The sequence below is a fragment of the Anabas testudineus genome, chromosome 1 (assembly GCF_900324465.2).
Source record: "Anabas testudineus chromosome 1, fAnaTes1.2, whole genome shotgun sequence".
NCBI lineage: Eukaryota > Metazoa > Chordata > Actinopteri > Anabantiformes > Anabantidae > Anabas > Anabas testudineus.
This window is the reverse complement of record NC_046610.1, coordinates 21,494,119-21,521,552: the sequence shown is the minus strand read 5'-3', so window position 1 is coordinate 21,521,552 and position 27,434 is coordinate 21,494,119. Positions and strand designations below refer to the sequence as shown.

Sequence of the window (27,434 nt, the reverse complement as noted above, 5' to 3'; positions counted from 1 at the left end):
AAATAACCTTACTGTAGGAGAGCAATAGAACATAAGTAAAACTTGGATAGCTGCAAGCTAAACTAATGTCAATACTGCACCAGCCAGGACCAGTGAACACATGTTTACCTCTGTTGGGTGTTCATGCAGGTGAGTTAGCCAGCTAGCTTGAAGCCACAGTGAGTTTGCAGTGAATTGAGAAAGTCACCAGTCCCCCAGAATACATGCTGGTTAATTGGTTCGGTTATTAATGACAGTCTTTCTTACCAGTGTACATGCAGGTGAGCATGAGTCCCAGCGCAGCCATGGCTCTATGTGGCGATGGCATGTTGACACGGTCCACGCTGAGTTTGACCAGCGCTTCTCCATCCACACGTGACAACTGCTCTGACAACAGGAGTCGCTCCAGGCCACGCAACACGCAGTGATAGATGATGGACGGTGTGGAGTCCTCACTGGCCGACACCATCACGCCACATAACTAAAAGACAGGGGCAATAGTGGAGAATATAGTTTTTCTATTGTCATTTCTTTGTGTAATGTGCGTCAAGGTTTGATTTCCACCATTCATTTTACTATACCTGTACGACTCCAGCCATGAACTCAGCTCCTACATCCAGAGGGTAGTTCTCCATCATGTAGAAGGCCACTGCACACATCACCAGCACATGCTGCTGGTTATGCAGGTTAACACAGCTGCAGAATAAAGAGCAAGTGGGAAAATTTAGGATTAGAACTAAAAATGAGAAATAGTAGTAATAACACTAGTAGGTATCTGTTTAAAGTGTGTAGGGCAGCACCTGGAGGTCTAGAGTCATACTGCACTCTTGTTTCAATCACCTTATTAAGATGGATAAAAGTAATTGATTTAAAGAATTACTTGCAGTACAGAAGGGGGGGAGCATACACAGTGACATTAAGCACACTGGCTCCCCGACGCTCTGTCATTATCAATTCAGCTCATTAGATGATGACATGAGGTCAGCGTCTGCATGTGTTTTTTTTTTAGATGAGAGAGGGCGACGGCCATACTCACTGAGCAATAGCCCGGAGGTTGGACAGCAGGTATTCACAGACGGTGGGGATCAGCTGTTTAGCAGTGTCATCCAACAGGTCACACTCCAACACATATAGCACCCCGTGCAGGGCTCCTAGGCGGCTGGGTAGGTGGGTGCTGCGTAGGGTCGTCTCCAACAGGCGGCATACAGGCTCAGCAATTGCTTTATCCTAGGTACGTACATTTAGAAGTAGAATAACTCATTACAGGTTAATAGTACACATCATCCTGTCATCTAATGACTTCAGCACACAAACACACACACACACACACACACACACACACACACAGGTCTGCTCACCATGCCCAATACAGCAGCAGCCTTGCAGATGGCAGGTATTAGGTATTGATTAAGGATCTCATCCTCTGGTGGGTGGAGCTTCTGAAGTTCCATAAGGGTGGAGAACATCATGTCAAACTGATTCCTTTCTGTGAACAGGTCCGACACTGCCAGCAGCTACAGAAAGTGACAGAAGACAGAAAGTGGAAACATTTTTCCCTCTCATTTCCCAGGAAAAAACAAACAACAGGTATATTGAATGTGTCTAAATCCCAAAAAGGGAGAAAATTAAGGTATTTGAAAAAAGTTTTATCCAAAGTTATTCACAGTAGACTGATGAGAGTGAATGGGCATCTAGCTATAAAATGACAGAGTGTGCATCATAGCTCACCGATCGGACCACTTCACTGATAAGGATGGTCGGTGTCCTCCTGTTACTTGGCGAACCGGGAATCAGCCACTGGCTGTAGAGTTCCAGCAGGAACTGAGAACATGAATGTATGTCCACACCTGCACGATGCTTCCTGAAAGCAACAACAGTGGCAGGTCACGGTTTCATGTTTCAGTGCATGCGTCAACACATGGGCATTGAAGACTAGAGAAACCTGTACATGTTTGTATGTGTGTGCTTATCTGTCTGACCTAGAGTTGATGGGAGATAAAGGCGGTGAGGATGGAGCTGGATTGTCTGCATCATCTTCTTCATCTTCACCCCATTCTTCCTCCCTCAGTGGAGTGATGTTATTACCCAACCAAACTGAATGGATGGAGACCTGAGAGAGAGATGGCAAATACAACGCACAATCAAAAAGGCCATATTATGCTTAATTCAAGGTTCACATTTTATCCTGAGTTTCCACTGATACAAGTTTTTATGACTTTAAAGGTTAAAAAGAGCAATTGCATGTTATGCCTCTTTAACAGCTCCTCTGGCCTTGAGAATAAACATTCTCTTTTGAGCTCTTGCGTCTTTAAGGCCCCACTAGCCCCAATCCAACTCTGTTCTAATTGGCCAGTGTGTGGAAATCTTCCTGAGGGCTGAACAATGCCCAACCTAATTGAAAACACTGCTGCACACTGGAGGTTGTGAAAACTGTTGTCTGGTCACAGCCAAAAACACACGTTGTGCAAGACATATCAACCTCTGCATGAACACTCAGGAGAACATACTTGGTGGATATAGGAGCCCATAACAGATATGCCAGTTATGGATTTTCACACCTTTTTAAGTCAAAACTCTTGAGAACAAGGCTAAATCAGCCAGACTGAAACCTGTGCGTTTCACTACCAACCAGCATGCAAACACACGTTCACCTCAAGCTTTGGGCCTTTGACTATGTGTAACATGGGAATCCAACCCAAGTATATCTGTAATATCAGAACATGAAAAGTGCAATATTAATAAAATGAACATTACACAACTTAATCCCACTTATTGTTCCTCAAGATTCCAGTTATCCATCATCTTTCTCCTACCTGCCCTAGTTTGTAGTCCATGTTGCCCATCTCCCTCTCTGTGTTGATCTGCAGCAGCAGCTTCTCATGGCTGATCAGGGTACCAGCTGAAACAATCAAATATGAAATATATTCAATTCTAACTAATAAAACTGTGTGGGGGGTGTCACTGTGTGGGTTCTCTGTTACCTGCAGATGCTGCGGACAGTGAGGGTACAGGGTCCCAGGCGTGGTATGGGTGGTGTGTATGGACATTGTCTCTTTTTGACACAAGAGCCTGAATCTCTCTTTCCACCTCACCCCTGATCACTGCAAGTTTCCGACCAAACCTGAGATCACATACAAAAAGAAAAAACAAAAAAAGTTAAATACTACCACAGGCTCTTTGGGTTGCTACATAGTAAAAATATCCTGACTACCATGTTTCCAGGGCTTTAAGGCTCTTGTTGCGAGGCTGCTGTTCCAGACAGCTGACTGCAGGGTTGCCAGCAGTGGGCAGAGTCATGGCACTCAGCACCAGGCTGGTGATGGCCTGCACTGCTAACACATTCAACTGGGTACGCTCCAAATCCTCCTGGAGACAAAGGGTTGAAATATAAAATCCTAGATGAGTAGGAACAACATGCAAGTGCAAATAAAGGGTGCACATACAGGAGCTCTATGAATTTTCAGCAATATGTTTTATGAGTGATATTTGTTGTGTTTGTGTGTATACCTCCTGCTGTGTCTCCTCCTCCTGGTCCATGGTGATGGGTTGGGTGACCAGCACCCCGAGCAGAGTAGCCCACGTCTCCTCAAACTGAGTCCTGCTGCTCCATCCTAAACAAACACCAATCCGTGCACATGAGGAAATATTTAGGTGTCACAATTATGACAAAACCTGGCATTAGGTAGGTAAGTAGAGGTAAGAACTGATAACAAAAGGTGTGTTTCTGTACCCAGTGTGTTGATTCGGTACAGAAACTCTCTGAAGACATCCTTTTCCTGCAAGAAGTCCACAGGGATCTCAGGCAACGTTGTGCAAAACTCTCCTCCTGGCTGAGGGGACCAGCCCAGTTTCCAAACCTACGCACACACAGCATTTACACAAACAGACTAAAGCATACTTTATTCATATCTGAAGGTCAAGCATTTCTTTCAAGCACTCACCAGTGGAGGTACTCGGGTATAGCTGTTGACCAGGGGCAGTCGGGACAGACTTATGACAATGTTGCGCAACGGTGATGTGAGAAACGCAGGGAACACGCCGTTTCTATGGTGACCCAGGGAAAGAATGCTTTGCAGGCCTTCCACCAGCTCTGCCATGATTTCACATGCTTGCCACTCGCACGTGTCTGCACACAGAGGAAATTTTACATTATATACCCTTTAATTTCTCCAGAAACCTACTCAGAGGAGCAGAAAGCAATTAACTAATTTGAAGAGCTAAAGTTGCATTTTAAGCAACTCTGCGGTTTTACTGAAACTTGCTCACAGTCACTTTGCGAGTCCACTTGGTCTCCATCAGCATCTCTTCCTGTCTTTGTCTTTTTCTTCACCGGATGTAGCAGCTGGTCACCAGGACTCACAGCCACTGGGAGGCCAAAGCAGAAAATCTGATCACACTTTGCCCCTATATAACCAAAAGATATGGAAACATCCTGGTCTTTCTTTCCCATTACCTGCAACAATGATAAGGTGTAGGCAGTAGATGAGGGAGCAGGTGCGTGTGGTGTACTCTGGGGTAGACAACTTATTCCAGACACAAGGCTGCTGCAGGGCGAGACACAGGCAGGACAGAGCCCACTGTAGGTCTAAGCTCAGAGGCAAATGGTCCTGGAGCAGACGCCACACTACCACCTGGGCAAACAGTCACGTAAGAGTAGAAGAAGACTGTAGAACACTTTAATCTGAAATACACTGAATTACAAACCAATTCACTTTCCTTTAATGTACTGTTTATGTGAGAATCGATTCCCCAGAGCAGTGAACAGGACACAAAACATAACAAAAATGACTTACCTCAGTGGCAGCACAGGTGAAAGTAGTGATGAGGTGTTCCTTGTCAGACGGAATATGCAGTGAGGAGGGAAGCTGGCTCACACTCAGCAGGTACTGGGAAAGAGCTCTGCAGATCGACAAAACCCTTGGATAGAAACCTGGCTCATCTAAAAAAGAAAAGAAAAAATAAATTAAAAAAATCTGAAGTACACTCAATATCTGAACAGTGGCTAAGATTGCAAAAAAGGTATATTATAAAGTATCCTGTACTAAAGGCAAAAGGACTCACCATAAACATCTGCAAGTTGCTCCCAGTAGGGATGTGGCTTGGAGGGTGGCAGGAAACACTGGTGTGGAGCAGGAAGCGACTCTGTGACCCCTGTGATTTGTTCTAGGGTCACCTGCAAGGCAGTCTCCAACAAGAGAGAGCCCTGATTTCGTGATATCCTCTGCACCCCCATACTTAGACATGGACACAACAGGCTGAGGTTGAACTCCTGGAGATTTGAAAAGGGACAATATATATGACTGAAAGTTAGACAAGTGAAAATCTAACTATTGTGCGTGGCTATACCCATTAGCAAGTGAAAAAATGAAAAAAGCTTATGTTCACAATCAGTGGATGGTGTAGATTTGTTATCTGCGTCACCTTGCATCGCATGATGTTTAAGAGATCAGTGGGAGGTAGTTTGGTAAGAAGTTCTGTAGTCTCCAGCAGAGAAACGTCTCCACGAAGACAGCACTGAGACTTCACCAGAGTCACATACCACTCCTGCAATAATGAAATCAAATTAGTCTTTTTATTAGGAAAGCATTTTGTGAGGTGACATATAGTCACAGACACAAAAAGCTGGAATACACCTTTAGACCCCTAATTCGCTGATTCCCTACCTTATCTGCAATGACCAATTCAGGAGCAGGGGGTGGATCCCCATCCAAAGGGTGTGATGTCACAGGAGGGGTGGGGCTGCTGGTGTCAGCAACTGTGGCTCTAAACCTGTCCAGCAGGGAATAGAACCTCTGATGCCTGTGCCAAGAAAGATGAACAGAAGACACAACGATACGGACACTTTGATTATTTTGTTTATTAACTGATTTGATTAATTTCTTTTATTAATGTTTCTTTTGCTGTTTGCTTCTGTATGCAATCATAAGTTGCAGTGTTACCTCTGAGCCAGGCCACTGGACTGGAGGTATTCTTGGATCCTATCTAGTTCCTCCACAGGTAGCTGAGCTATACTGTTCTGTAGGGCAGAAGGACAGATTAACACATCAACTACAGGAACATGAATACAACAAAAGAAAACACTCACACTTTATCCCCAAGTAAGAAACTCACAGGTTTTCCCAGAGCTATGTCATGATGTACACTCCTGTCTTATTACACTGAATAAGCTGACCAACACATCTACACAAAATCTAACATGTTGCTCATGCAAGCAAACTCCCATTTCACAAAAATGCACAAACATACTGTACCTGTAGTGTCTCAGCCAGCAGCATCTCCACTCTACGACATGCCAGTGTGTCCACCATGCGAGCCAGAACCCTGAAGGGTGTATTGAGCAACTTGTCCACATACAACATCAGCAGGGAGCCAGACTGACTCAGATGGATGCCTTCCAGACACTGCAGTGTGTTCTTTAACATGGTAGGCTACAAAGAAGGGTTTGAAAAGAATAAAAAGGATGAGAAATGGGGGTAAGGAGAAAGGGAGGTGAAGAGAAAATAAGAAGTGAAACCTCTTTGGTCAAGATATTATTGTGTTACATTAATACAACAGTGATAATTGAAAGAATATAATTTATTCTCACTGTAGTGAGGTTGTCACAGCGAGACTGGATGGCCTGGATGAAGAGGCCACTAGCAGCCGAGTTGCGGTGCACAGCGCTGATGAAATCCTGCACTGGGGGCTCATGACAAAGACTAATGAGGTCACGCACGTGGTTGACAATCAGCCAGGTCAAATGCTCCGAGTCATGAAGGTTCTGACACTAAAAACATATGAAAACATAAAAGCTAGAATAAATCACAGCATTTCTGATAATCAAATGTTGTTAAAATTATTTATTTATTATTTGTCTCCAACATTCCTGTGAGTCTCACCACATAGTCGCAGAAGAGGATGAGAGCTCCCCTGCGTACAATCTCTCTGTTGACCATTGTTAAACGGGTCTCGGGCTTGTCCTCTTCACCCTCCCCTGAGGAGTGAGGGCTGAGCAGCTTTGTGCTTGAGAGGCTGTGTCTCCTGAGACAAGGAAAAGACAAAGATGGAAACTTAGGGGGAAAGATAGAGTATACACTCTAAGGAAACGCAGCTCAAACTATCAGTTTCAGTGTAAGAATTGATTTCACTTTTGCTCCTATATCTGTGATACTGAGGGATTTTTATATGATAGACTTTGATTTCTGTCCAATTGTCCCTTGACAATTCACTCCAAGTGTTTAAATTTTATTTATTTTTTTTAATGCTTAGGCTTTCCACACCATTTGAGAAGACGCATGACTAGGGTCTTTCTTCGTACCTGGGTGTCTGGTGAACCTCAGCCCACCATGAGTAGTTGGTATAATTGATGATGAGAAGGACCTGGCACCAGAGCAGAACCAGGGATGGGTGGGTGGTGATGAGGGACTGCACCATGTTGTTCAGACACTCTAAGGAGTAGAAGAGGACAGCCTCATGCCCGGTCTGTCCACCTGCACTTTCATCCTTAAGGAGACGGCTGGCTGCAGCCGTTATCCTTCGAAACATTCCTGAAAGAAATAAAAAAAAACATTGTTCAAGAAGAATACCTGACACTGAAGTGCTCTAGTTTCAAAAACTAACATGCGCTGGCTCTGGTGCATTCAGTGAATTTTGTTGTAAATCTACAGTTGAGGTTATTTGTTATATTTTCAGAAACAATATCACTATTTGCTCACCACTTTTAAAGACATGTATGAGGCACATAAGCAGAGTGCCTAATTGCTGGCAGTAGAAGGTATGCTGCTGTTCTGTAATGTCCACTTTAATCTGCCTGGAGGAAATATCATCCAGCAACACTCCAACCAGTTGGAGCAGGAATCTGAGGAACAAAGTAGAGGTGGCAATGAGACATATTTTTAGTACAATAAGGAAAATGTATTAAAAAAAAAAACATATTAAACTTTACAAGACAGAGAATACATAAACTAGCCTGGCAAATGTTTCCTCAGGTGGGGCTTTCTGTTCTTCATCATTAGTTTCCTGGTTGCTGAGCGTGTCAGCAGCAGGCGCATCATTTGGTGAGGAGCGTTGGTGATGGAGACGATGGACAGTGTGGCAAGAAAGAAGATGCGGGGAGAGTGAGAGCTCATGGACCCGGGACAAGACAATGTCCTCTGTGGACTGGGAGATAAGCACCCTGAGCACTGCCAGGATACCAGACACCCAAAGCTGGACTGTAGCTACTGATGCCTAGAAGACCAGAGGTTTGATTTCAGTTATTAATATTTATTTTGCAATCACTAAACAAAACACAGACCATGTGTTAAGCAACATCAGATTTGGTCAATGATCTGTCCAGATGTTTGTGTACATTTAGACATAAGATGTGATATCTTACCATGGTGGCCGGGATGGTAAACATACTCTTCAGCAGCATGTCTACTGGTCTGAGGGAGGAAGGCGCCACAGTTTCAAACAGAGTGTTCAGCACTCCCAACGCTTCTGGAGAGTCCAGATGCATCTGTAAGAACCCCACATACAAATTTTTGTACAAGTTGCCACAAGATCTGTTCCAAAACATATTTACAGTTGAAAGACAAATGATCACTAACATGCAACTCGCTTTTTCCTACCTGCTGCTTGGCAATCATGGAAAGTATGACATCAGCAATCTGTCTGGACAGTCGCTTCCATTTGTCCTCATTCTCTTTGTGACACTGCTGCAGTACAAGGATGAACATCTCCAACACCTTAACACAGGATAACACATGTAGAAACACGTAAGGCAAAAGGAAGAACAGCTGGACATTTGCATAATGTGCCTCTTTGCATGTACCTGATGGTACTGTATGAGTCTGAGCAACATGGAGACCACCACTTCTTTCTGTGTATCCAGTTCTTTGCCTGCATCTGCTTTGTTTGAACCCCTCAAGACAAAGAGGTCATGAACTATTGGCTGTAAAGCTGGGATGGCTGTGGAGAAAGCAAGAAAGTAAGTACACCCATAAGTTATGAGGCTCATAATAAAACAAGCTCACAAGTTCAAGATATGATTGTATATGTGATGTGTTACTTGTGTTCCTCTCACCATGTGTTACTGCTTTTCTGCCGCTTGCCATGATACCGTCACACAGCTGGATGATCTTGGGGATGCTGATAATTTGTTTGGAGTGGTAGCGCTCATAAGACAGCAGCACCAGGAAGAAAAAGATGTTGGGAATGACGGCCTCTGAATCTCTGTCCAAGAAGAGCAACAGTTATTTAGTATTTCACATAACACAGTGAGCAAATATAAACCTTAAGTCACATAACCAATGCAACCTCAGATACAATTTCCACTATACAATGCTCTTTTACAGGATTCACAGAAAAAGAAAACTTGCCGGAATTGGCCCACTTCGATGTACTCAAACTGCTTCAAGACAAAGCCTATGAACACCTAAAACACAGTAAAAGATATTGAGAGTGAGCAAGATTTCAAAATTTGAAGACACAAAGAATGTTTTTTTGTAATTGTTTAACCTGATCCGAGTCCAGCAGGCAGTAGTTGACTCTGAGCTGTACGAGCTGGGCGAGCAAGTCCAGCACTTGCCTCTGCAGGGCCACAGAGGTGCTGGTGGTGTACTGCTTCAAAGCTTTGATCACTAGCGGCTCAAACAGTCGAATGTGGTTGTGGATAGCATTCTGGAAAAACAAAGAGAGCAACTAAAGCTTTCAAATACATTATAACATAAGCAAAATACAATCTTGCCATAATATGTTTGCAGTCTCAGTTTGAAAAAGTAGCTGAACAAAGCATGTGTACCTTGTCTCCTCTGTTGCGTGTTGCATTTGCAATGTTTGACCTCAGCTGGTTGGAGGCTTTTTGCATCACATCAAACCACCTGGTGGAGAAAGAAGGAAGGTACAGTAAAATATACATACTGTACACAAACTTTTCTTATATACACACAAATGTGAATAACTGCTTCAACGCAAAATATGAAATACTACAACCCACCCAGAGGTGTCCTGCTCCTGTTCAGCCTGCACCATGTTGCGGAGACTGGCGTCAGCCAGAGCCTGGGTGAAGTGTGTGTATGGGGCCATGAAGCAGTAGTGGTAGAGGCCTGGTCGCAGACTGGAGGAGCCAAGACGAAGAGCCTTGCCCTGGGAACGGCTGGGTCCACTTAAGACACCTTCGTACTGGGAGGCCAGATTGGTGCCAAACAAAGTCTTCAACAGCTAAAGAATAACAAAAGGGTCTTCAGCCTTACAAATATGCCACATATCAAAATAAACAATCTATAAAAGATACATTTCATAATTATTCTACTTGGCTAGTCATGTTTTCACATTTAAATTAGAATCACTGGTGACTCTAGTTCCAGTGCATGTGTAAAAAAGCAGCATTACGGGGGATTACAAGGGATTTAACCTACCGTCGCTCATCTATTGTTAATTGTGATATTATTCTAACAAGCAACACTTTTGTTGCTGGTGTCAAAAGAAACTATCCAGCAGGATATTAGAGCTTGTGTCCCCCTTTATACAGTATACGAATATGAATGTATGGAACCATCGCACAGGGAAACCAACATCTTTACAGTCCCTGTCGGCAGGAACCAGTCTCACTCTGTGTGGAGTCACACAGGTTGCAGCACACTGCTCAGTGCTGGCACCATACAGACTGCCACACGCATACGGACGCACACAAAGACTACTGACCTGCTGTACACAAACAGTAGCCATGGTTGGTTCTCTGGAAAAGCAGGACTTGAGGTAGCCCAAAATTTCCTCCACACACTGAAAGAAAATATGAAATAATATTTTCTATTGATTCCAACAAATAATACAGTTACTTGGGGTAATTTCTTTGATTAATACAATTACTTACAATAATTTGCCAGTTAAATGTGTGTCTATGCTTTAACACTGTCCAATAAAGCTTATATATTTACCTTGCTGATATCATGTAGTGTAGCCAGCTCCAGCAGCTGAGAGAGCACGTCTAGAGTGGCACGCAGGAAACTTCCAAACTTCTCCTGACTACTGTGGAGGTCCAGTGTCACCTAAGAGACACCACAACTACATTCAACTTCAACAACTATAGCCAGCGACAATTTAGGATACTCAACATGGAAATCTACTTTCTGTTATGAAGGAGGTACTTCATAAAAAAAAAAAAAAAAAAAATGTATGTTCTGACCTTGTAGTTGGCATGCGTAGCTTTGAGAACATCATAAAGCTTGAGGTAGGGTGGCAGGTGGTAGAAGCTGCCAAGGGTGGTAGACTTGTTGACTGCCGTAGAACTTGTACTGTCTGCTGGCCTGCCTGTTCACAAAAAAAAAAAAAAAACATACAAAATTTCATAAATGTTAAGACACTCAGAGATGATGATTATCTATGCTGGTGCTTAGTCAGGTGTGCTTGTACCTGTGTTGACCTCATTGTTTTTCTTTGGGCTCATGGGGGCAGCACTAGGCTCAGCAGCATCCTTCTCTCTGCCTTTTCTTCGGATGGGACTCAGGGAGGGAGTGTTGCTTAAAGAAGGGAGACTGGCCTATAAAGTAGAAATCAGTACAGAAATTCAACTCAGTGGCATGGCCTTGTAAGCTATTTTCACCATTTTAAACAAAGTTACCTTAACTGCTGGTCCAGGTGGTGTATCGTCCAGCACATGAGCGCAGATGTTGAGGACTTTCAGTAGGTGGGAAAAGAGCTGCTCCACCATGGCCACCAGGGGACGCTCCGACAGTGCTGCCCAGGGTTCCTCCATCTTATTTGGGCCTCCACTGCTGTTCGTGCTCCCACTGCTGCCATCGTCCTCTCCAGCCCAGGGGTTGCGCATGCATTTAGTAGCAACAGCTGGAAACAAATTTTGTGAGAGTCAACTGTTTTCAAATGCAGTATAACTTTAAGCTACACAAATAACGTTGTGAAATTTGTCTGTGAGTTACCCACCTGCAAGCAGATTCCCAGAGAGCATAAGTGCATCCTGGTGTGCTGAGAGATCCAGTGGAAACCAGGCAGAGGAGAGTAAGGAGAGAATAACATTGGCCATTCCTACTGTTAGACTCCTCCGCTCAGTATCTGGTCCAGATGAGGAGTTGGCTGAGGAAGCTGAAGCACCGCTGGGCTGTGACAAACTGCAGAGCAGAGGAAAGAGGTGTGTAAACAGGTATTGAAATTAAGAGCAAAAATAATGTGTCATCCACCATGAAAATGTGGCAGATTATGCAATTACAATGACATAAGTAAAGTATAGGGAGTAAATTCTTTTACAAGCTTATAATTTCTAAGTTTTTAATTTGAACTGTCAGAGAGTTGATAATTCTGTTTGTTATTGAGGTCATAGTGGGTGGTGGAATCGTACTGGAGCACTTATACATTGTATTAAGAGGGATAGGGTGGCCATAATGTTATGATCACGCTGAAGGATGTTGCAGGCAGACTCCATGGCGTCTTCAGACTCTCTCATGTCTGTCACATGCTCAGTGTAAACTTGCCGTCATCCATGAAGAGCCTAGGGTGAGAATGGCAAAGCTGCCAATCTTGGTGTTCTGGTGAATACCACTCGGCCTGCACGGTGTTGGGCTGTGAGCACAGGCCCCACTTGTGGACGTCGGGCCCTCATACCACTGCCACAGAGTCTGTTTATGACAGTCTGACTAGCATGTGTGATACGGGGCCTGCTGGAGGTCATTTCATTGGGCTCTGACAGTGCTCCTCCTGTTCCTCCTTGCACAAAGGAGCAGATAGCAGTCCTGCTGCTAGGTTGTTGTCCTCTTACGCCACCCTCCACCGTCTCCTGATATCTCCTCCATGCTCTTGACACCGTGCTGGGAGACACAGTAAACCTTCTTGCCACAGTGAGAATTGATGTGCCATCCTGGATGAGCTGCACTACCTGAGCAACTTGTGTGGGTTGCAGACACCACCTAATGCTACCTCTAGTGATGAGGGCACTGGCCAAAGTGACCAAAAATCAGCCAGAAAGGCGACAGGAAGCAAGGATGAGGACAGGGAAACAGTCTGTGGCCACCACCTGCAGAAGCATGCCTTTATAGGGGTTGTCTAATTGCCTCTAATTTCCACCTGCTGTCTGTTTCATTTGCACAACAGCAGGTGAAACTGATTGTCAATCAGTGTAGCTTCCTAACTGGACAGGCTGATATCCCAGAAGTGTGATGGACTTGAGCTTATGTATGTGTGTCTTTATTTTTTTTTTTTAGCAGTGTATAGACCATCAATTAAGCATTATATGGCCACTTTAACAAGACAGAGGTTACACAAACCTGAGGGCCCTGCCTCTGCTGCGGTTGAGACTAGAGCGGGAAGAAAAGTTGCTAGTGGAGCTAACATAGCCGCAGTGCCAGCCTGTGCTCCAAGTGCACACAGGAAAATTTGAAGCCAAGAGGCACAAGGCCTCGCAACAGCCAAACTGTAGAAAAAGAAAGGAATGGAATTTAGGCTTTCTGAGAACAGTAAACGACAAAAGGTAAAGCATGTCTGAAAACTTACAGTTAGTGCTCTGGAAGTAGAGGACGTGAGAGCGTGAGAGACAGCGGTAACAACTCTGGACAAATTGTTCTCCAAAGTGACATCAGACACAGCGTTGGACAGGTTGTATCCTCTGTATGTCCTGGCAGAAAAAACAGTTCAGTTCCTCAGACTGCATTTTGTGTTTTTCATGAGCTCTGTTTATTTGAGGGAGTGGTTACAGTTCAGGAGGTAGAGCAGTTAATCCAAAACCTGCAGACGCAGATGTTTATTTATAATTGGCTTTAGATGAAGTTGTCTGCCAAATGACTACGTGTTTAAAACTGAACTGGTAAATATAAAAAAAAACCCTAACACTTCTATCTCCATCTTCAAAGTAGTTTTGATGGCATAAAGACATTAGGGCTTAAAAATTAATAACCAACACGAATACTTCATTAAAAATAAATTAATATGTAACAATGTAGGTGACTAAAAGGAAAACCAATGTTTGTAAGAATGACTTCTTAATTAGTCACATATTGAGTGTTGAGATGCGGCACCAAATGGAGAGAAGGAGTGTAAATACCTTGTGATTGTGCTCACTGTGAACTGGGAGGGGGGCTGTGTCTCGTGCATAAGAAGCTGCAGGTAGACTGAACTCTGGTCCCGGGCGATAGCCACCACTGGGTCCACCTGCCCCTGGTCACAGTCATAGAACAACCTAGGGACCAGTCTGGGGGATACGGATATAGAAACGTAAGATAACAGTTTGATAATGAAAAGAATGGGGGAAAAAAAAAACTAATAAAAACATATTAAAATGGAAAAAAGCTCTTCAGTAAAGTCCTGTAGATACAAGATGTGGCACAGACAATATGCATATGTGAAGACATTGGGTACCTGCTCACAGCAGAGGCGGCCACATGCCGCACTCTTGGATCATCATCTCCCAACAGACGGACGACAACATCATTGAGGACTCTGTCCTGCAGCCTCAGTCGCTAGAGAGAAATGTCAGCAAATGAAGTTGAAAACTGGAATAGGTACATGTGCAGGTGTGTCTGAAAACATTTATAGAATTTTTTGCACACTAACAAATACAATGAAGCTAGAATGGAGCACTTACTCCAGTGTAGTGATGATCTCCTTTGTGCAAACTTTCTGTTTTCCTCTCCAGGAAATTAACTAACCTACAAACACAGCAAAAAATATTGACATTGTTACACACATCATTGCAATGGGGAGTACCAGTGTATTAGCAAAGTGCCTGAATCAAGTAACTCAACACAAAAATGTTTATTTATTCTACCGAAAATCCATTTCAGCCAGCGTCTCCAATAGCTCTGTGCGAACAAGCCAATAGGAAGAGTCCCTCAGAGAGAGAAGGTCTATCACGAGCTGCAGGCCGAGCTCACTCAAGGTGCTGCTGCACACTGTCATTATACAATGCTGAAACACACAAATTAAAAGCTCACTCACACAAACACGCAGTGAAAAGACTAAAGACAGACCTGTCCAGACATGGACTTACTCTCACTGCCGAGCACGCCATCTTGCAAGTGACAGAGGACTCATCTTTCAGAGTTTTCTGGAGTAAAGGCACCAAGTCCAACAGTGACAGAGGGTTACCTGGAGAGGAACATGGCAGCCAGTTGAGAAGGGCACCACAAAATCCTATCCAAGCTTTCAACATGTCTTTTGACAACAAACACACGCTCACACACACGCTCACACACACGCTCACACACACGCTCACACACACGCTCACACACCTGTTGCACTCGCCACACTGGCCAGCCAGGTGTGTATGTTGTAACGTGTTTTGGTGAGTGCAGCCTGTATGATGGCCCCACAGAGGATGGCCGTGGCCCCTCTGATCTGTGGGTCTCCATGGTCAATTAGGCTCAGCACATTGCTGATATACTGCTGCTCTGCAAACAGACAGAGAAAGAAGCACGGTCAAAGAGAGCACTTAGGTCACATGAAGAGCGATGTCAAATACATTTTGAAAGTGGAAAAGTGTTTTGCATTAAGATCTTCATTCAATCTGGGACTGCAGACTTTAATATTATTGTTAATTATCTCATTCATGTAATTGTAATTCCATGTAATAATTTTTTTCAATCCATGTCAGATTTCTGACTATCTGCTGTCAAGATGATAAGATTGGTTTTCCCATTGTTTAATTGACATCCCACTTTTGCACAAATATGCATATTGCCTGTTAGAATCAGCTAGTGTGGGAACTGCACAGATGAGCAAAAATAAACACAGGAGTTCAACAATAGCAAATGGGCACAGGGAGACAAAGTTTCAGATTTGTTGTCAGATCAGATTTGTGAGAAAACTTTTATCTAAAAAAATTAACTGAGCAGTTTTTATTTAGTGGTAAAGTTTAGAGTTTATTTGGTGCATGTTTCAAGGAGACACAAAAAAGCTTATTAACATTATTACACATTTCACACTGGATTCACACACTGGATTTTTGGGGTCAGGATTGGTGAGATTCATTTGACTTTCTGACTGTGTATTTGTGTAAGGTCTCTTTTTGTAATACTTTTGTTTTTTGCGCTGACCTCCATGACTTTATCATAGTTAAATGCCAAAAAGATTATTGGACCGAAATAGTGGGATTGATCCCAACTTATTCAGGTGTCACACATCATCTAAACAGAAGAGTCTTGAACATCTTTTACCCATACCTTCTGCTGTAGTGCCACCCAGTGGCTCCAAGTAGAGAGAATTAAAGAAAGCTTCAGGATGCAGTGCTGCGGCTGCCCCAACACAGCTGACTGCCAAGGCCTTGACACTCACTCTCACCTCTTTGTCAGGGATAAGACCTAGAGAAACAGAGCAGTGATATTACTAGAGCACCAAGTGGTTACCCTTCTCAACATTCATGACACATTGTTTAATCTACCACGAGCAGTCAAGTGGGGAAAAATGTTTGTGAACCTCCAACTTCTCATTGTGTGTGACAGATCCTAGGAATTTCTGACCAGTGCAATATCTTTTGCTTGCAATACTGCCAACACAACAGGTTCAACAAAGGCTACAAAACAACCATCACTGGCAGTTAAAGACAAATAGAAAAAAAAAAAAAAGATAAATGAAGATACTTAAAAACTTTGGACTTGTATGTGTAACAAGCAGAAATTAGTAGCTAACACAACAATAGCCTAACTTAACCATTTAGCTAACGTAGCTGTTTGTTACACATACAAGTCCAACGTCAGGTACTTAAGTAGCAGCGCAACAGCAGCACAATGGATAACAACCACACTGGAATACTGTGTGAATGCTCACAACTTGTTTGTATCACAACATCCTTACAGTTCTGCTTATATAACACAGCAATATACTCAACCACGTTTTATTACAAGCACATCACTTTAGGATTCACATTAAATATAACTCAGTTTTATCTCATTTATCTTAGCTTTTATCTTATCTTGGTTTCTTTGTTGTAATATATTTTACCATTTTTTTGTCCTGTCAGTAGAAAAGAAGCAGCAAGAAGGCGTACGCAGTGCACCAGTGGTTCCACCCCCTGGTCTGTGTAATGTCCTATTGGACCCTTTATCCGTGATGGCTGAGAAACAGACAGAGAAGTTAGACAATCAGAAAAATGTACCATTACACTCTCTCACCTGGCTTGGAGGTTTTACCTTGTTGTCAGGTTCGGGTTCAGCAGGTTCATCCTTTGGTATAAGGCGGTCCACACTGCTATCCGAACCCTGCCGGTTGTGACCTCGTCCTTCGAAGAGATGAGGCTTGCTTAGCGCTGTAAACAAAACACACGCAGAGATGAAAACCATAATCAAAGTCACAATTTCTATGTTTACTCGTGCATTCATCTGCATGCGCAAACATACCCAGTGCCGACTGCAGGAATGGTGGTTCTGATGGTTCCTCTTGGGAGGGAGGTGCTGCTCCTTCATCTTCTTCATCCTGTAGTGTACCGATCTGCATTCCAGAGTACTGACTCTCACTGCCGTCCAGCACCTTATGCGCAGATACACAAAGAAACATCTCTAGCAGGGGACTAAAGTTAACTTTACAAACAAACCAAACGGCATTTTGTTCCCGTTTGAAATGCAAACCACATGCAAACAACATCTGAACACCTGTAACACTAAGTCATTCTTGAGTTTGATTTGCTGGATTGAAGACACAAAGACAAAGCACAACAAATGGCTAAAATTGCAAGTCAAACAAATGTTTGGCTAAAACATCATTGGATCATGCTCGATCCCAATTCACAGCAAATCAACAGCATATGGGATAAAGCACAGATTCAAGCACTCTTTATTTGTGGTTGTCACAGTCCACCAGAGAAGAGCAAGCTTTTGATCAAGCTTCTGATTAATGCTCTCCTAATCAAGGAAGAATTATTTTCTACTTTTTTGTTAGGAATTAAGAATTCTTAAGTCATCAGCTATAATCTACAAATCTAACAGAAAACTAGTTTGGCAACAGCTTCCTCCCAGAAAGAGGCATCTGTGAAGTACTATTCATTAAATAAATACATTTTTTTCCAACTTAGCTTTTTCCAACAAAAGCCCGTCACAGCCTCTTGAAAGAGTTGAGGGACACAAACTTTTGGAAAACAATCAACACATGGCCTTCATGCTTCTAGTTTTGAACTTCACAGCAAGCTAGGAAAGAGGGATGTTTGGGTTGCAATTTACAAAGAATGTTCAAAAGCATCTCATTTTTGGATGGGAAACGCTGGGAAACAAGGAAAAGGAGCAAGGAAAAGAAGAAGGGACATAATATAAAGAGAGGAAAAGTAGCAATAAGTAGGGCAAATTCTGTGCATGGCTTTAGACCAACAAGAGAACTGAAAAAGAAAGTTTCCAGACAAGCAAGCCACTGCCAATCTGTTTAACGTTTCCAATTGGCTGACCTTGTCGCTAGTGCTAGAGGAGGAGGAGGTGGCATAGAAAGAGGAAGAGCAAGAGAAAGAGAAAGAAGACGACGAAGAAGAAGCAGTGTAGACAGAAGAGTCATCATCTGGGACATCGGGACCCTTGGTGGAAGTTGGTGATGGCAGGGACTGCTCAGTCACCCGCGGCATTGGAGTATTTGACTGCGGTGAAGTGAGAAGGATAAAGGAGAGGGGGGCATAGAGGTAGAACTGTTAGAACGAACTATCTCGCACGTAAATCTGGTTTTTGGGAGGCAGGTCACGTGAACTGGTTAAAGTCTAAATGGTGGAACTTAGGGTCCAACATAACATCTTCTGCAGTGTGTTTGGAGCCCATTCCAGGCTTCAATGTTATAAGATGTAAAGAAAGCCATACTTTTATAAAAAAAACAAATCCCTAACTTTACTTTTGAATGCTATGTTGTTCATATTATATGACGTTTGTCAAAATGGTTGAGAGTAGTCTGTGCATGCAGTGTGCATGCAAAACTGGTTATGGTCCAAAAATGTTAAAAAAACACATGAAAAATGGAAGCAAGAATGAAAATGTCATAAAACCTTATTCTATTTTTAAAACAGAAACTGTGCTATTGAGGACAATAGGTTCATAGACCGCATTAGGTGGTAATTAAAACTTCCCGTGTCTAGGGTAGGGCTGGGTGATATGATTTTTTTTTTTAATCACTACTCTTTATTCTACTTTACTCCTGAGATGTATATGTATATCATATATTATATGTTTCACTGTAATATCACCGTGTTTTTTTTGTTGTTCTTATGGTCTGTCGTAGTTAACACAGGTATCACACTGGTGTTTTAGGAGACCACCAGGGAGACCACCAGCACTTTGGTCTGGGACTGTAGGTATTACACTGTGCATGCTCTGAAGGATCTCTACACTACCAAATAATTTGGACAATTCCAACAATCTCTTCATTTTTTAGGCCTTGGACTAGGTCCATTGGAATGTCTTCCTGGTTAATGCTGTGCTTGAGTTTTCATTAACTTTTTGTGTGGCTGCAGTAGCCCAAGCATTAGCACATTTGTCACTGCAAGCTTATACACTACTGCTGTGTGCATCAAGCTAACAACATCAGGTTATACTGCCTCTATTCTATTCACACTATTCTTATCATCAGCTTTACGTATTGCCTGTCATACCACGGATTGAACAAGTTCTATCAACGCTAATTTCAGTATGTATTAGTTCAGTATGTTTTATTGAGTAAAATTTATTTTGCAATAGTTATCTTTATAATTTATCGCCTAGCCCTAGTCTAGAGTATTCCACACAAACTCTATATATATATACACAGAAGTAAATTACTTTATTAAAAAACATGGGATTAAATCTCGCTCTCATGACCACACACTGACCAGCTCTGCTACATCTGAAGGGGTTACAGCTGAATCCGGTCCCTCTGTGGTGGTCTGGGAGGAGTCGCTGGGTGGAAGTGAGCGATCATTAGTGCCTAGCAGTGTCCCCCCTTCACCCAAAGGTCCTCCCTCTGGTGTTGCATTCTCTGGGGTGGTGTAGTCAGCCGTCTCTGGTGTAACGTTGGCCCCGCCGCTGGAGCTCCGACTCAGCATTTCCTCCTCATTGTCGTTGGGTGACTCTGGAGTGCCGGATGCAGAAGTGCCGCCTCCTCCACCGCCCTGGTCTGAGGAGGCACTGAGATCCACAGAGTCACCAGGCTGCAGGGTGTGCTGAGAGGAGCGTGGCTGTTCAGTGATGATGTCCACCTGGGCTGTGGAGGAGGCATCTGCTCCAACAACTGATGCTGAAAGAAAAAAAATACATTATCATCTATTGTGAAGTTTGGTCAATAAGACTGTTACAGTTTCCAAATACTGTACATTCTGCCTTCAGGTGGGTGGTTTCTCACCTGTGAAGGCACCAGTGGTGACATCTGTCCTCTCAGGGTCATCCTCCAACCCATCCTCCTCTCCAGAAAGTATTTTACCTGGAAACAAATGGTTTAACATCAACAAAGGACAAAGAGCTCTAACTCCAGCTTATGAGAGAAAAACCTGGGTGTGGACTGACTGGTTTCTGACTGAGCCTTATCCATGTGTTATTAGACAATAAAGTTAAAATGTGAAATTCAACAACTAAGTGGAAAATCAGCTACTGTAAGGGACTCAGCTGAAGGTGAATTTGCCCAAAGCCTGAGTGGAACATCAGTTAGAGGGTAGATGGCAGTGGAGGAAATAAACAGACTAGTCACCTCTCTGTTTCCTGAGAAGGAGTGGACTGCTGGAAGACCCTCCCCCCGCTGGAAATGGCAAGAACGAGGAAGTAGAAAGAGGAGATGAGAAAGAGAAAAGCAGCAAAAGCTCCAGAAGACTCATAGAAAAAAGTAATTATTTACAGACCACAGAAACAAGTTAAAAAAGCAAAGAAAAAGGCTGCAAACACATAGCAAAGCAGGAACAAGAAAAAAAGCACTAACACAGCTTGATCCTGGCAAAATATGGGTTAGTCGGTTAAGGAATTAAAAGTGACCTGAAGCAGCTATTTTTGCAATTGCCTGGTGACTATAAGTAAGTCTAGTAAAACAGCACTGTCCCAACTGACCAATGAGCTCAAGGATGCTGCTGGAGCGTGCACGGCTCTCAGTGTCCTGGCGAAACACGGTGGCATGTTGAATGCTGCCAGCAGTGATGAGTATGTGCAGAAGCTCAGGCGGAGGAGTCCTGAACACCTGCTGCAGGAGTTCCAGAGCAGCTGTGACTACATTGTGATCCCAGTGCTGTGTGTAGTGTAGAGTGAGCTCATACACCTTTAAGACACAAACCAGACTCCACAAGTCAGACACAACTTTACAATAATGTACACACTTTGTGACATACATAGAATCAGGTTTTATTCTCTACCTGTAGCAGTTGTTCAGGTGTCGGCTGTATGTCAGCCTCCTTCCTCATGACTCCAAAGCTTCCTTTGAGGCTGGTGGTGTTGACTTGCTGCTGCAGCAGAGGGATTAGGTAGCGGAGTGTTAACAACACCCCCAGAATCAGATGGCTAGGGTGCTCTTCATCCACTGGAACCAATAGACCTGGAAATAGAAAGAATAGACAGGAGTTCACCATTTGTGTTTCCTAACCACATTTTAATGTCTGCAGCCTGTGTGTTACATAAATGTTCATTAATAAATTCTGTCAATAAATTAGGAAAGTGAACATCTTTGTACATAATTACACAATTATATACACAAGTATATAACAATCCATCCATCAGGGCAACCGTGTGAGTCAAGTAACCAGGTTACAGTGACAGTGGGCTCTCGAGAAAGCATATTTCCTAATTGTCATGTAAACGGGAAACCTGGTTACCATGATTGCAGTAACAGATCAGAGAAACCTGATTTCCCAATGTTGATTTCTCCCAGAGAACTCTGATTACTCAGCCATGTAAACTTTTTACAAGGGTCCATGTGCATAACAAAGGCTGCTGACACTCACCACTCTACTACTCCTCAGCTGAGGAGTGAGGCTGGATGAAACAACCCAATCTCGTTTTTCCTGTATACATCTAAATAAGTCACTTTTCACCACGTTTTTTTTTTTTTTGTTTGCTCTGTTATAAGGAGCACTGTGCCTGTGTCTCTCGCCCTTTAACAAATCGAAGACGAAACGAACAAAAAAAAAGAAAGAAGAAAATTGGTTGGGAATCTGTCTTTTCTGTCTCCATAGGCTAAAATTTGTGGACTACACTTCCAAAAACAGTCCAGTGCAAAGGAGAAATCAGATTACCCTTTTGCTGCACGTATACTCGTATTACCAGAAACCAGGTTTCTTTTATGTTAACGTGTTTCGATTAGTTAAGAAATCTGGTCTCTCTCAATGACTTGGTTACTTGAGTCCATGTAAGTGAGAGTGTGGACCTTTTTGTATCCTACCAAGCAGCACATTAAGGAGCCAGGTGTAGAAGTAGCTGGTACGTCTGGAGTGATGGCAGACACTGACGGCTGAGCTGGCCGCTGTCCGCCTGATGGTCGGGGAGCTAGACTTCAGGTTGGCCACAAATGACTTTAGCAGCACCTGGGACAGAAATGGTAAAACTACTATTATATTTTGTCTTTTGGTTGAAATTATTTGTTTGTGTTAAAAAATGTTTTAAATAAATATTTTTAAACACAACTTTATAGATGATCAAGCGAGAAGAAATTTCTAAAGAGCAAAAATAAGGTATAAACATATCTGAAGAGAGGGATTCAATTTAAGCTAGTATGAATGTTACTTTCAGATAGGTTAATTGACTTCGGCAGAGAGGAAACATATGGTTAAAAACAACATTAGAACATTTTTTGAAACCAAATGTTTTATTGTATTTTTTTTTATTCTATACAAACACAATTTAAAAACAACTTTATTATTTAACTTAATTATTGTTGCAGGAGATTTGATTTTTTTCAGTTTGTGTCCTCCCATCCTCTCGTTACCTTGACAGTAGATGAAGTTGCAACAAAAATATCTGCTTCGCTCATACAACACAATTATCATTGTTTCTTTCTGTACTGATACCTTGATTTCTCCATCATTGGCAAAGTGTCCCAAAGCCAACATAATCTTGGGCATTGCTGCAGCCAGCGTTTCTTGCACAGTCTCCTCTTGCCGCTTGGTGATTCTGGTGAGGCACGGCAGCAGGTTGACCAGGTAGGGTCTGAACCACAAGAGGGATTAGAGAGAGAAGAATGACACAAAACAGTAAATGAGAGAAAAGATTATTGGTAGCCTTATAAATGACAATGTTGCCTCCACGTACACAGAAAAATGTGAAAATGAAGGAAAAAGAAGCTTTTTAGGCATTTGGGTGTCTACCTGCATTTCTGTGGTCTGATGAGGTGGGAAAGCTCAGCAAACCTCCACAAAGCTGCTCTAAGGCTCCGAGAGGCACCGTTCTACAGAGATACACAAGCCAGTGTCATCAACCCTTGCGTCACCACTACTTCTACTGTCACACTAATGTGTTTTAAGGAAACACATCCAAGCATTTCAGTTTTAACGCCACATGAAATAAATATCAAACCTGGGTCGCCAGTGAATGAGCAAAATGCTATTGCATAACAAAATGACTCACTACACAGCCACATTAGATTACCTTTTTAATTTCTTTGTACAGCTCTAGTTGCAATCTGGGGAGATTGGAGTCCATCAGAGCCTGAAGAGAAATATAACAAATAACCAACCAGAGATTATTACGTTTTGCAAATGAAATGTATCACACAAAACCAAATCAAGGGATACAAGAGATGAAAGCTGAAAAGGTCCTGCTTACTTTTATGATTTTGTTCAGGCACTCATCTGCCACCATTCGGACGTCTGATTCGCTGTCATCAGTGCAGAGCAGGAACATCTCCATGGCGATGCCCAGCAGTTTTTGAAACTCTGGAGATGTTCTGCTCCCCAAACCACAGAGAAGAAAAGTCACAACATGGGCATTCTTCCATTTAATTCTGTTGCAGTCAAATGGCTTTCCCTGCCTCAGACACAAAACCTCGTTCATACACACAGACTGGAATAGCTACATAGTTTTTCTGATTGGATGCTATGAGATCACTTTTTAATTGAGAATTATTGATGATGATGATCAGGATTAGTTCTGAGTGAAGACATTACTGTGATGACAGTGAGACTTGAATTTGTCTCAGAAGAATTAAAAATAAAAGCCATTTCTGAAGTTCAGAGGTTTTGGTAAGTTTGCCTGTGTCTAATATTTAGAAAGATTTTTCAATATTTTGTAAATATTAGACAGTTACCTACACTAAACTGTTAGATATGATTAAAAAAAAAAAAGCAAGACTTGCCTCAGAGATTGAGCCACAATGTTTTCACATATTGTCAAACAGTGGGTGACCCTGTCCTTCTTTGTGGTAGCCTGTTCCTTTTTCCTGTGAAAGAGTAAAGAAGAGGCACATAAGAAGAAGGGGAAGGAAAACAAGAGGCAGCACAAAAGGAAGAGACACAGAAGGCAGAGAGCGAACAACTGGGTTATTCCATCTCGAACCAGGATCTTAACAACCCTGAATATGACAAGTCACAACATAAAACACTGCAACACTGCTAGATTCTGTGGCAACAAGTCAAAGTAAACTCATCAACTAAATTGATTCAGATGACGGCATCCATATCCAACACTTGAAATGCCTAAGTGAAAACTCACAAGGTCATAATCTGAAACCTTTGGAGTCCAAATCTCATAATAAAGCACTTATCAACGTGACAGAGCAGCAGCATAAGCCCTGTTAAATAATGTAATGTTGAGTAAATCTACAACCCCAATTCCCAAAAGGTTTGGGAAGCTGTTAAAGTCTATGTGAAAAGAGGAAAGCTATGATTTGATGATTTAATCTCATGAATGCATGTTTTATTCACAACAGACAATAGAAACAACAAATGTTTAAACTGAGAAGATTTACCATTTTAATAAAACAAATAATTTGAAAGTAGTGTTAGCAAAACAGCTTAAAAAAGCAACAATAGGCTGGAAAGTAAGTAGTAGGAACATGGAAAAGCTGAAGGAACATTTTGCAACTGAATAGGACAACGCTGAGACTGATTGGACTATTGGATGCTCATCATCTTTGGGATCTCAGACAGCAGTGCATTAAAAACAGGCATAAGATTCAGCACTGTCTGAGAACACAGTTCATTGTGCCAGCTCTATCATATAACGAAGAATCCCTGCCATCTTCACTGTAACAAAGTATAAAACCATCCTGATGTCAGACAAATCAAAATTTGACAAGAGCCTGGGTGCTGAACTGACCTGCCTGCAGTCTAGACCTTTCACCAATTTAAACTATTTGGCACATCTAGCATGCAATATATAACAAAGAAGACCCAGGACTGCTGAGTAGTTAGAATCTTGTATCAGGCAAGAAGGAGATCATGTTCCTCTTGCAAAACTTCTGGTCTCCTCAGTACCCAGATATTTACAGACTAGAGGGGATGCTACACCGTGTTAAACATGGCCGTGTCCCAACTTTTGTTTACACGTGTTGCTGCCATTAATTTCAAAATCACCTTTTTTTTGTCTTGGTACATTTTCTCATATTTCTCTCTCTCACATTTGGTATGTTTTAGTGATGCACCAAGTGATTGGCTGGAGATCAAATTGGACAGTTGTAAGCTTGATTGGCCATGAACAGTGACCAGCCGACCAGCCTGAGACATCCCATTCTGAGCCATTTATAAGCATGATGATTCACGTTGCACACCAGAGCACGGTGGAGCAGTGAGAATTTTTCACTCTGCTTAATGGAGCTGTTCACCAGCTTCACTCTCCTGCTCAAAGCCTTGTTCCTAGGTCGGGCTTAGCTGCGCTTCAGGTTAATGGTGTGAGTGGTAGCAGAGTGAAATTGAGCAAAATCAGAATCAGCAATATTAAAAAAACAAATCACAAATCAGATCAGAAAATTGCAATCGTTGCATCTCTAACATGTATTCCATGTTCTATTGTAGATAAAATATGAGTTTGTGAGATCTGCAAATAATTGCATTCTGTTTTTATGTAGATTTTACATAGTGTCCCAATTTTTTTGGAAACTGGGAATGACGTTTAGGGAAGGGTTTCCGGAATAGACTTCATGATATGGCATCATTAACACTGTAACAGTATATGCAGGCATATACATCATGATTGTGTGAACTAATACTGTAATGTGGTATGGTACTGTTGACTGTACTGCATTGTATTGAGGGTCCATCCATTTTTATCAATGAAGCTAAGCTTAATAGTTCAGTTTAATGCAAAACAAATGCTTCTTTAAACTGTTTAAACAGAAACTGAACTTTCACCTTCACGAGGTAAGGATTTATTACAGGGCAGTTGAATAAGACTTCAATAGTCTTTTCTGGGTGAGCCAGACAGAATTCCAACTGACTATAACCATTGTAAACACTAGTCAGGTAGCAGGCCTCCCACTGCACCGATCACCTGTGATCATAACACAATGCACGGTGAATAAAGTGTGTGTATGTGTGTTTGTTAGTCACAACTTTCTACAATGTCACACTGACAAGAAACTATAATCTTATAAGAGCAAAGCATCTGTAGTTTATTCAGCACAGCTACTTCCCACCAACTGCAGGCACTGCACAGACAGACTAGGCATCACTACCAGCTAAACCCTTATGGGTTCACCAATTTTGAACATACTGAGATTTAAGATCTAACCATATCCAGAACAATAGCTTTCATTCTTACACTGAGTGGGCTTTATTCTTAAACTATTAAATTAAAAGCATATCAACACTGTGTTGTTAATGATCTGCTTTTAATGTAATAGTTTACAATATTATTGAAACCTAATTGTATAAATACATCACTCTTATTAGAAAAATAATACATTGTGGGTTTGTTGAAAAAAGATGGAAATGCACAGTTTTAAGATCATCTGGTCTGGAGGATCAGCCTAATAGGTCTTCTGTTTCTGTTCAAACGCCAATTAACAACTTGAGTACTAGGAGCATCATCGGTAATGCACTTGTCATTCTCCCTTAACATATAATTTGACTAATGTCCTTAAGATTATTAATAAATCTAATTATCAAATCGAAAATGTTACGTTTATGAAAAAGCGTGATTCCTCGAGCAGGGGGTATTACAAAAACAAGGCACGCAGTCTTAATCGCTACAGCATCTCTTGATCCATGGATCAGGATAGAGTGAAAATGACGTCGGTCCAAGAGGCTACCATATTAATGCACCTGATCTTCGGCACAAGCAGTACCATCTAGATTAATGTGCAATTTACTACAAAATGTTACGCCTAAATTGTGAATGCGACTGGTCAAACACAAAGACAATTTATTAAGTAAACTGTGCACATTTTAATTGATCCCTAACCCCGTTTTCAGTTGCTTGAGCATCAATTAACGGACGCTCTCTACGTCGGCTATCATTAAGCTAGTCTGCCACTACAAATGTGCTTAGCTGACATTTGGTTAACATTAACGATAATATCAGAAGAAGAAGCCTCGTTAACCATTGGTGCAAAGTCTACAAATAATGACATAAAATTAGACTTACAATTCCAGAGAAGTATGGATAATATATTGTTCTAAGGTTGTTAGCTTGCATCTTAGCCCAACTAGCTTT

General features: G+C 42.2%; 1 protein-coding gene and 1 non-coding gene across 3 annotated transcripts in view; both read right to left on the bottom strand.

The window, feature by feature from the left end:
- htt (huntingtin) overlaps window positions 1–27,434 on the bottom strand; it is a 33,051-nt gene that overhangs the window by 5,392 nt on the left and 225 nt on the right. For both annotated transcript variants that reach the window (XM_026358876.1, XM_026358877.1), the window contains exons 2-62: window positions 24,139–24,222; window positions 23,610–23,730; window positions 23,433–23,492; window positions 23,153–23,232; window positions 22,856–22,994; window positions 22,231–22,372; window positions 21,209–21,387; window positions 20,910–21,114; window positions 20,218–20,295; window positions 19,709–20,112; window positions 17,277–17,406; window positions 17,070–17,185; window positions 16,882–16,993; window positions 16,104–16,241; window positions 15,174–15,332; window positions 14,933–15,030; window positions 14,711–14,850; window positions 14,528–14,591; window positions 14,302–14,402; window positions 13,988–14,134; window positions 13,441–13,561; window positions 13,215–13,360; window positions 11,881–12,065; window positions 11,561–11,784; window positions 11,353–11,479; window positions 11,126–11,250; window positions 10,878–10,988; window positions 10,645–10,722; window positions 9,938–10,161; window positions 9,743–9,821; window positions 9,460–9,621; window positions 9,321–9,376; window positions 9,026–9,174; window positions 8,774–8,910; window positions 8,571–8,687; window positions 8,336–8,458; window positions 7,928–8,187; window positions 7,674–7,816; window positions 7,277–7,505; window positions 6,858–6,999; window positions 6,566–6,745; window positions 6,231–6,407; window positions 5,919–5,995; window positions 5,643–5,778; window positions 5,401–5,523; window positions 5,041–5,248; window positions 4,773–4,918; window positions 4,433–4,610; window positions 4,246–4,344; window positions 3,921–4,105; window positions 3,710–3,836; window positions 3,487–3,590; window positions 3,191–3,345; window positions 2,961–3,100; window positions 2,793–2,878; window positions 1,959–2,089; window positions 1,708–1,840; window positions 1,338–1,493; window positions 1,016–1,206; window positions 561–675; window positions 247–460 (exon numbers count right to left, since the gene is read on the bottom strand). In XM_026358876.1, the coding sequence (XP_026214661.1) occupies window positions 247–460; window positions 561–675; window positions 1,016–1,206; window positions 1,338–1,493; window positions 1,708–1,840; window positions 1,959–2,089; window positions 2,793–2,878; window positions 2,961–3,100; window positions 3,191–3,345; window positions 3,487–3,590; window positions 3,710–3,836; window positions 3,921–4,105; window positions 4,246–4,344; window positions 4,433–4,610; window positions 4,773–4,918; window positions 5,041–5,248; window positions 5,401–5,523; window positions 5,643–5,778; window positions 5,919–5,995; window positions 6,231–6,407; window positions 6,566–6,745; window positions 6,858–6,999; window positions 7,277–7,505; window positions 7,674–7,816; window positions 7,928–8,187; window positions 8,336–8,458; window positions 8,571–8,687; window positions 8,774–8,910; window positions 9,026–9,174; window positions 9,321–9,376; window positions 9,460–9,621; window positions 9,743–9,821; window positions 9,938–10,161; window positions 10,645–10,722; window positions 10,878–10,988; window positions 11,126–11,250; window positions 11,353–11,479; window positions 11,561–11,784; window positions 11,881–12,065; window positions 13,215–13,360; window positions 13,441–13,561; window positions 13,988–14,134; window positions 14,302–14,402; window positions 14,528–14,591; window positions 14,711–14,850; window positions 14,933–15,030; window positions 15,174–15,332; window positions 16,104–16,241; window positions 16,882–16,993; window positions 17,070–17,185; window positions 17,277–17,406; window positions 19,709–20,112; window positions 20,218–20,295; window positions 20,910–21,114; window positions 21,209–21,387; window positions 22,231–22,372; window positions 22,856–22,994; window positions 23,153–23,232; window positions 23,433–23,492; window positions 23,610–23,730; window positions 24,139–24,222 (8,696 nt within the window). The remainder of the gene's footprint in view (window positions 1–246; window positions 461–560; window positions 676–1,015; window positions 1,207–1,337; window positions 1,494–1,707; window positions 1,841–1,958; window positions 2,090–2,792; window positions 2,879–2,960; window positions 3,101–3,190; window positions 3,346–3,486; window positions 3,591–3,709; window positions 3,837–3,920; window positions 4,106–4,245; window positions 4,345–4,432; window positions 4,611–4,772; window positions 4,919–5,040; window positions 5,249–5,400; window positions 5,524–5,642; window positions 5,779–5,918; window positions 5,996–6,230; window positions 6,408–6,565; window positions 6,746–6,857; window positions 7,000–7,276; window positions 7,506–7,673; window positions 7,817–7,927; window positions 8,188–8,335; window positions 8,459–8,570; window positions 8,688–8,773; window positions 8,911–9,025; window positions 9,175–9,320; window positions 9,377–9,459; window positions 9,622–9,742; window positions 9,822–9,937; window positions 10,162–10,644; window positions 10,723–10,877; window positions 10,989–11,125; window positions 11,251–11,352; window positions 11,480–11,560; window positions 11,785–11,880; window positions 12,066–13,214; window positions 13,361–13,440; window positions 13,562–13,987; window positions 14,135–14,301; window positions 14,403–14,527; window positions 14,592–14,710; window positions 14,851–14,932; window positions 15,031–15,173; window positions 15,333–16,103; window positions 16,242–16,881; window positions 16,994–17,069; window positions 17,186–17,276; window positions 17,407–19,708; window positions 20,113–20,217; window positions 20,296–20,909; window positions 21,115–21,208; window positions 21,388–22,230; window positions 22,373–22,855; window positions 22,995–23,152; window positions 23,233–23,432; window positions 23,493–23,609; window positions 23,731–24,138; window positions 24,223–27,434) is intronic.
- LOC113162701 lies at window positions 10,484–10,613 on the bottom strand. Its single transcript, XR_003298840.1, has one exon.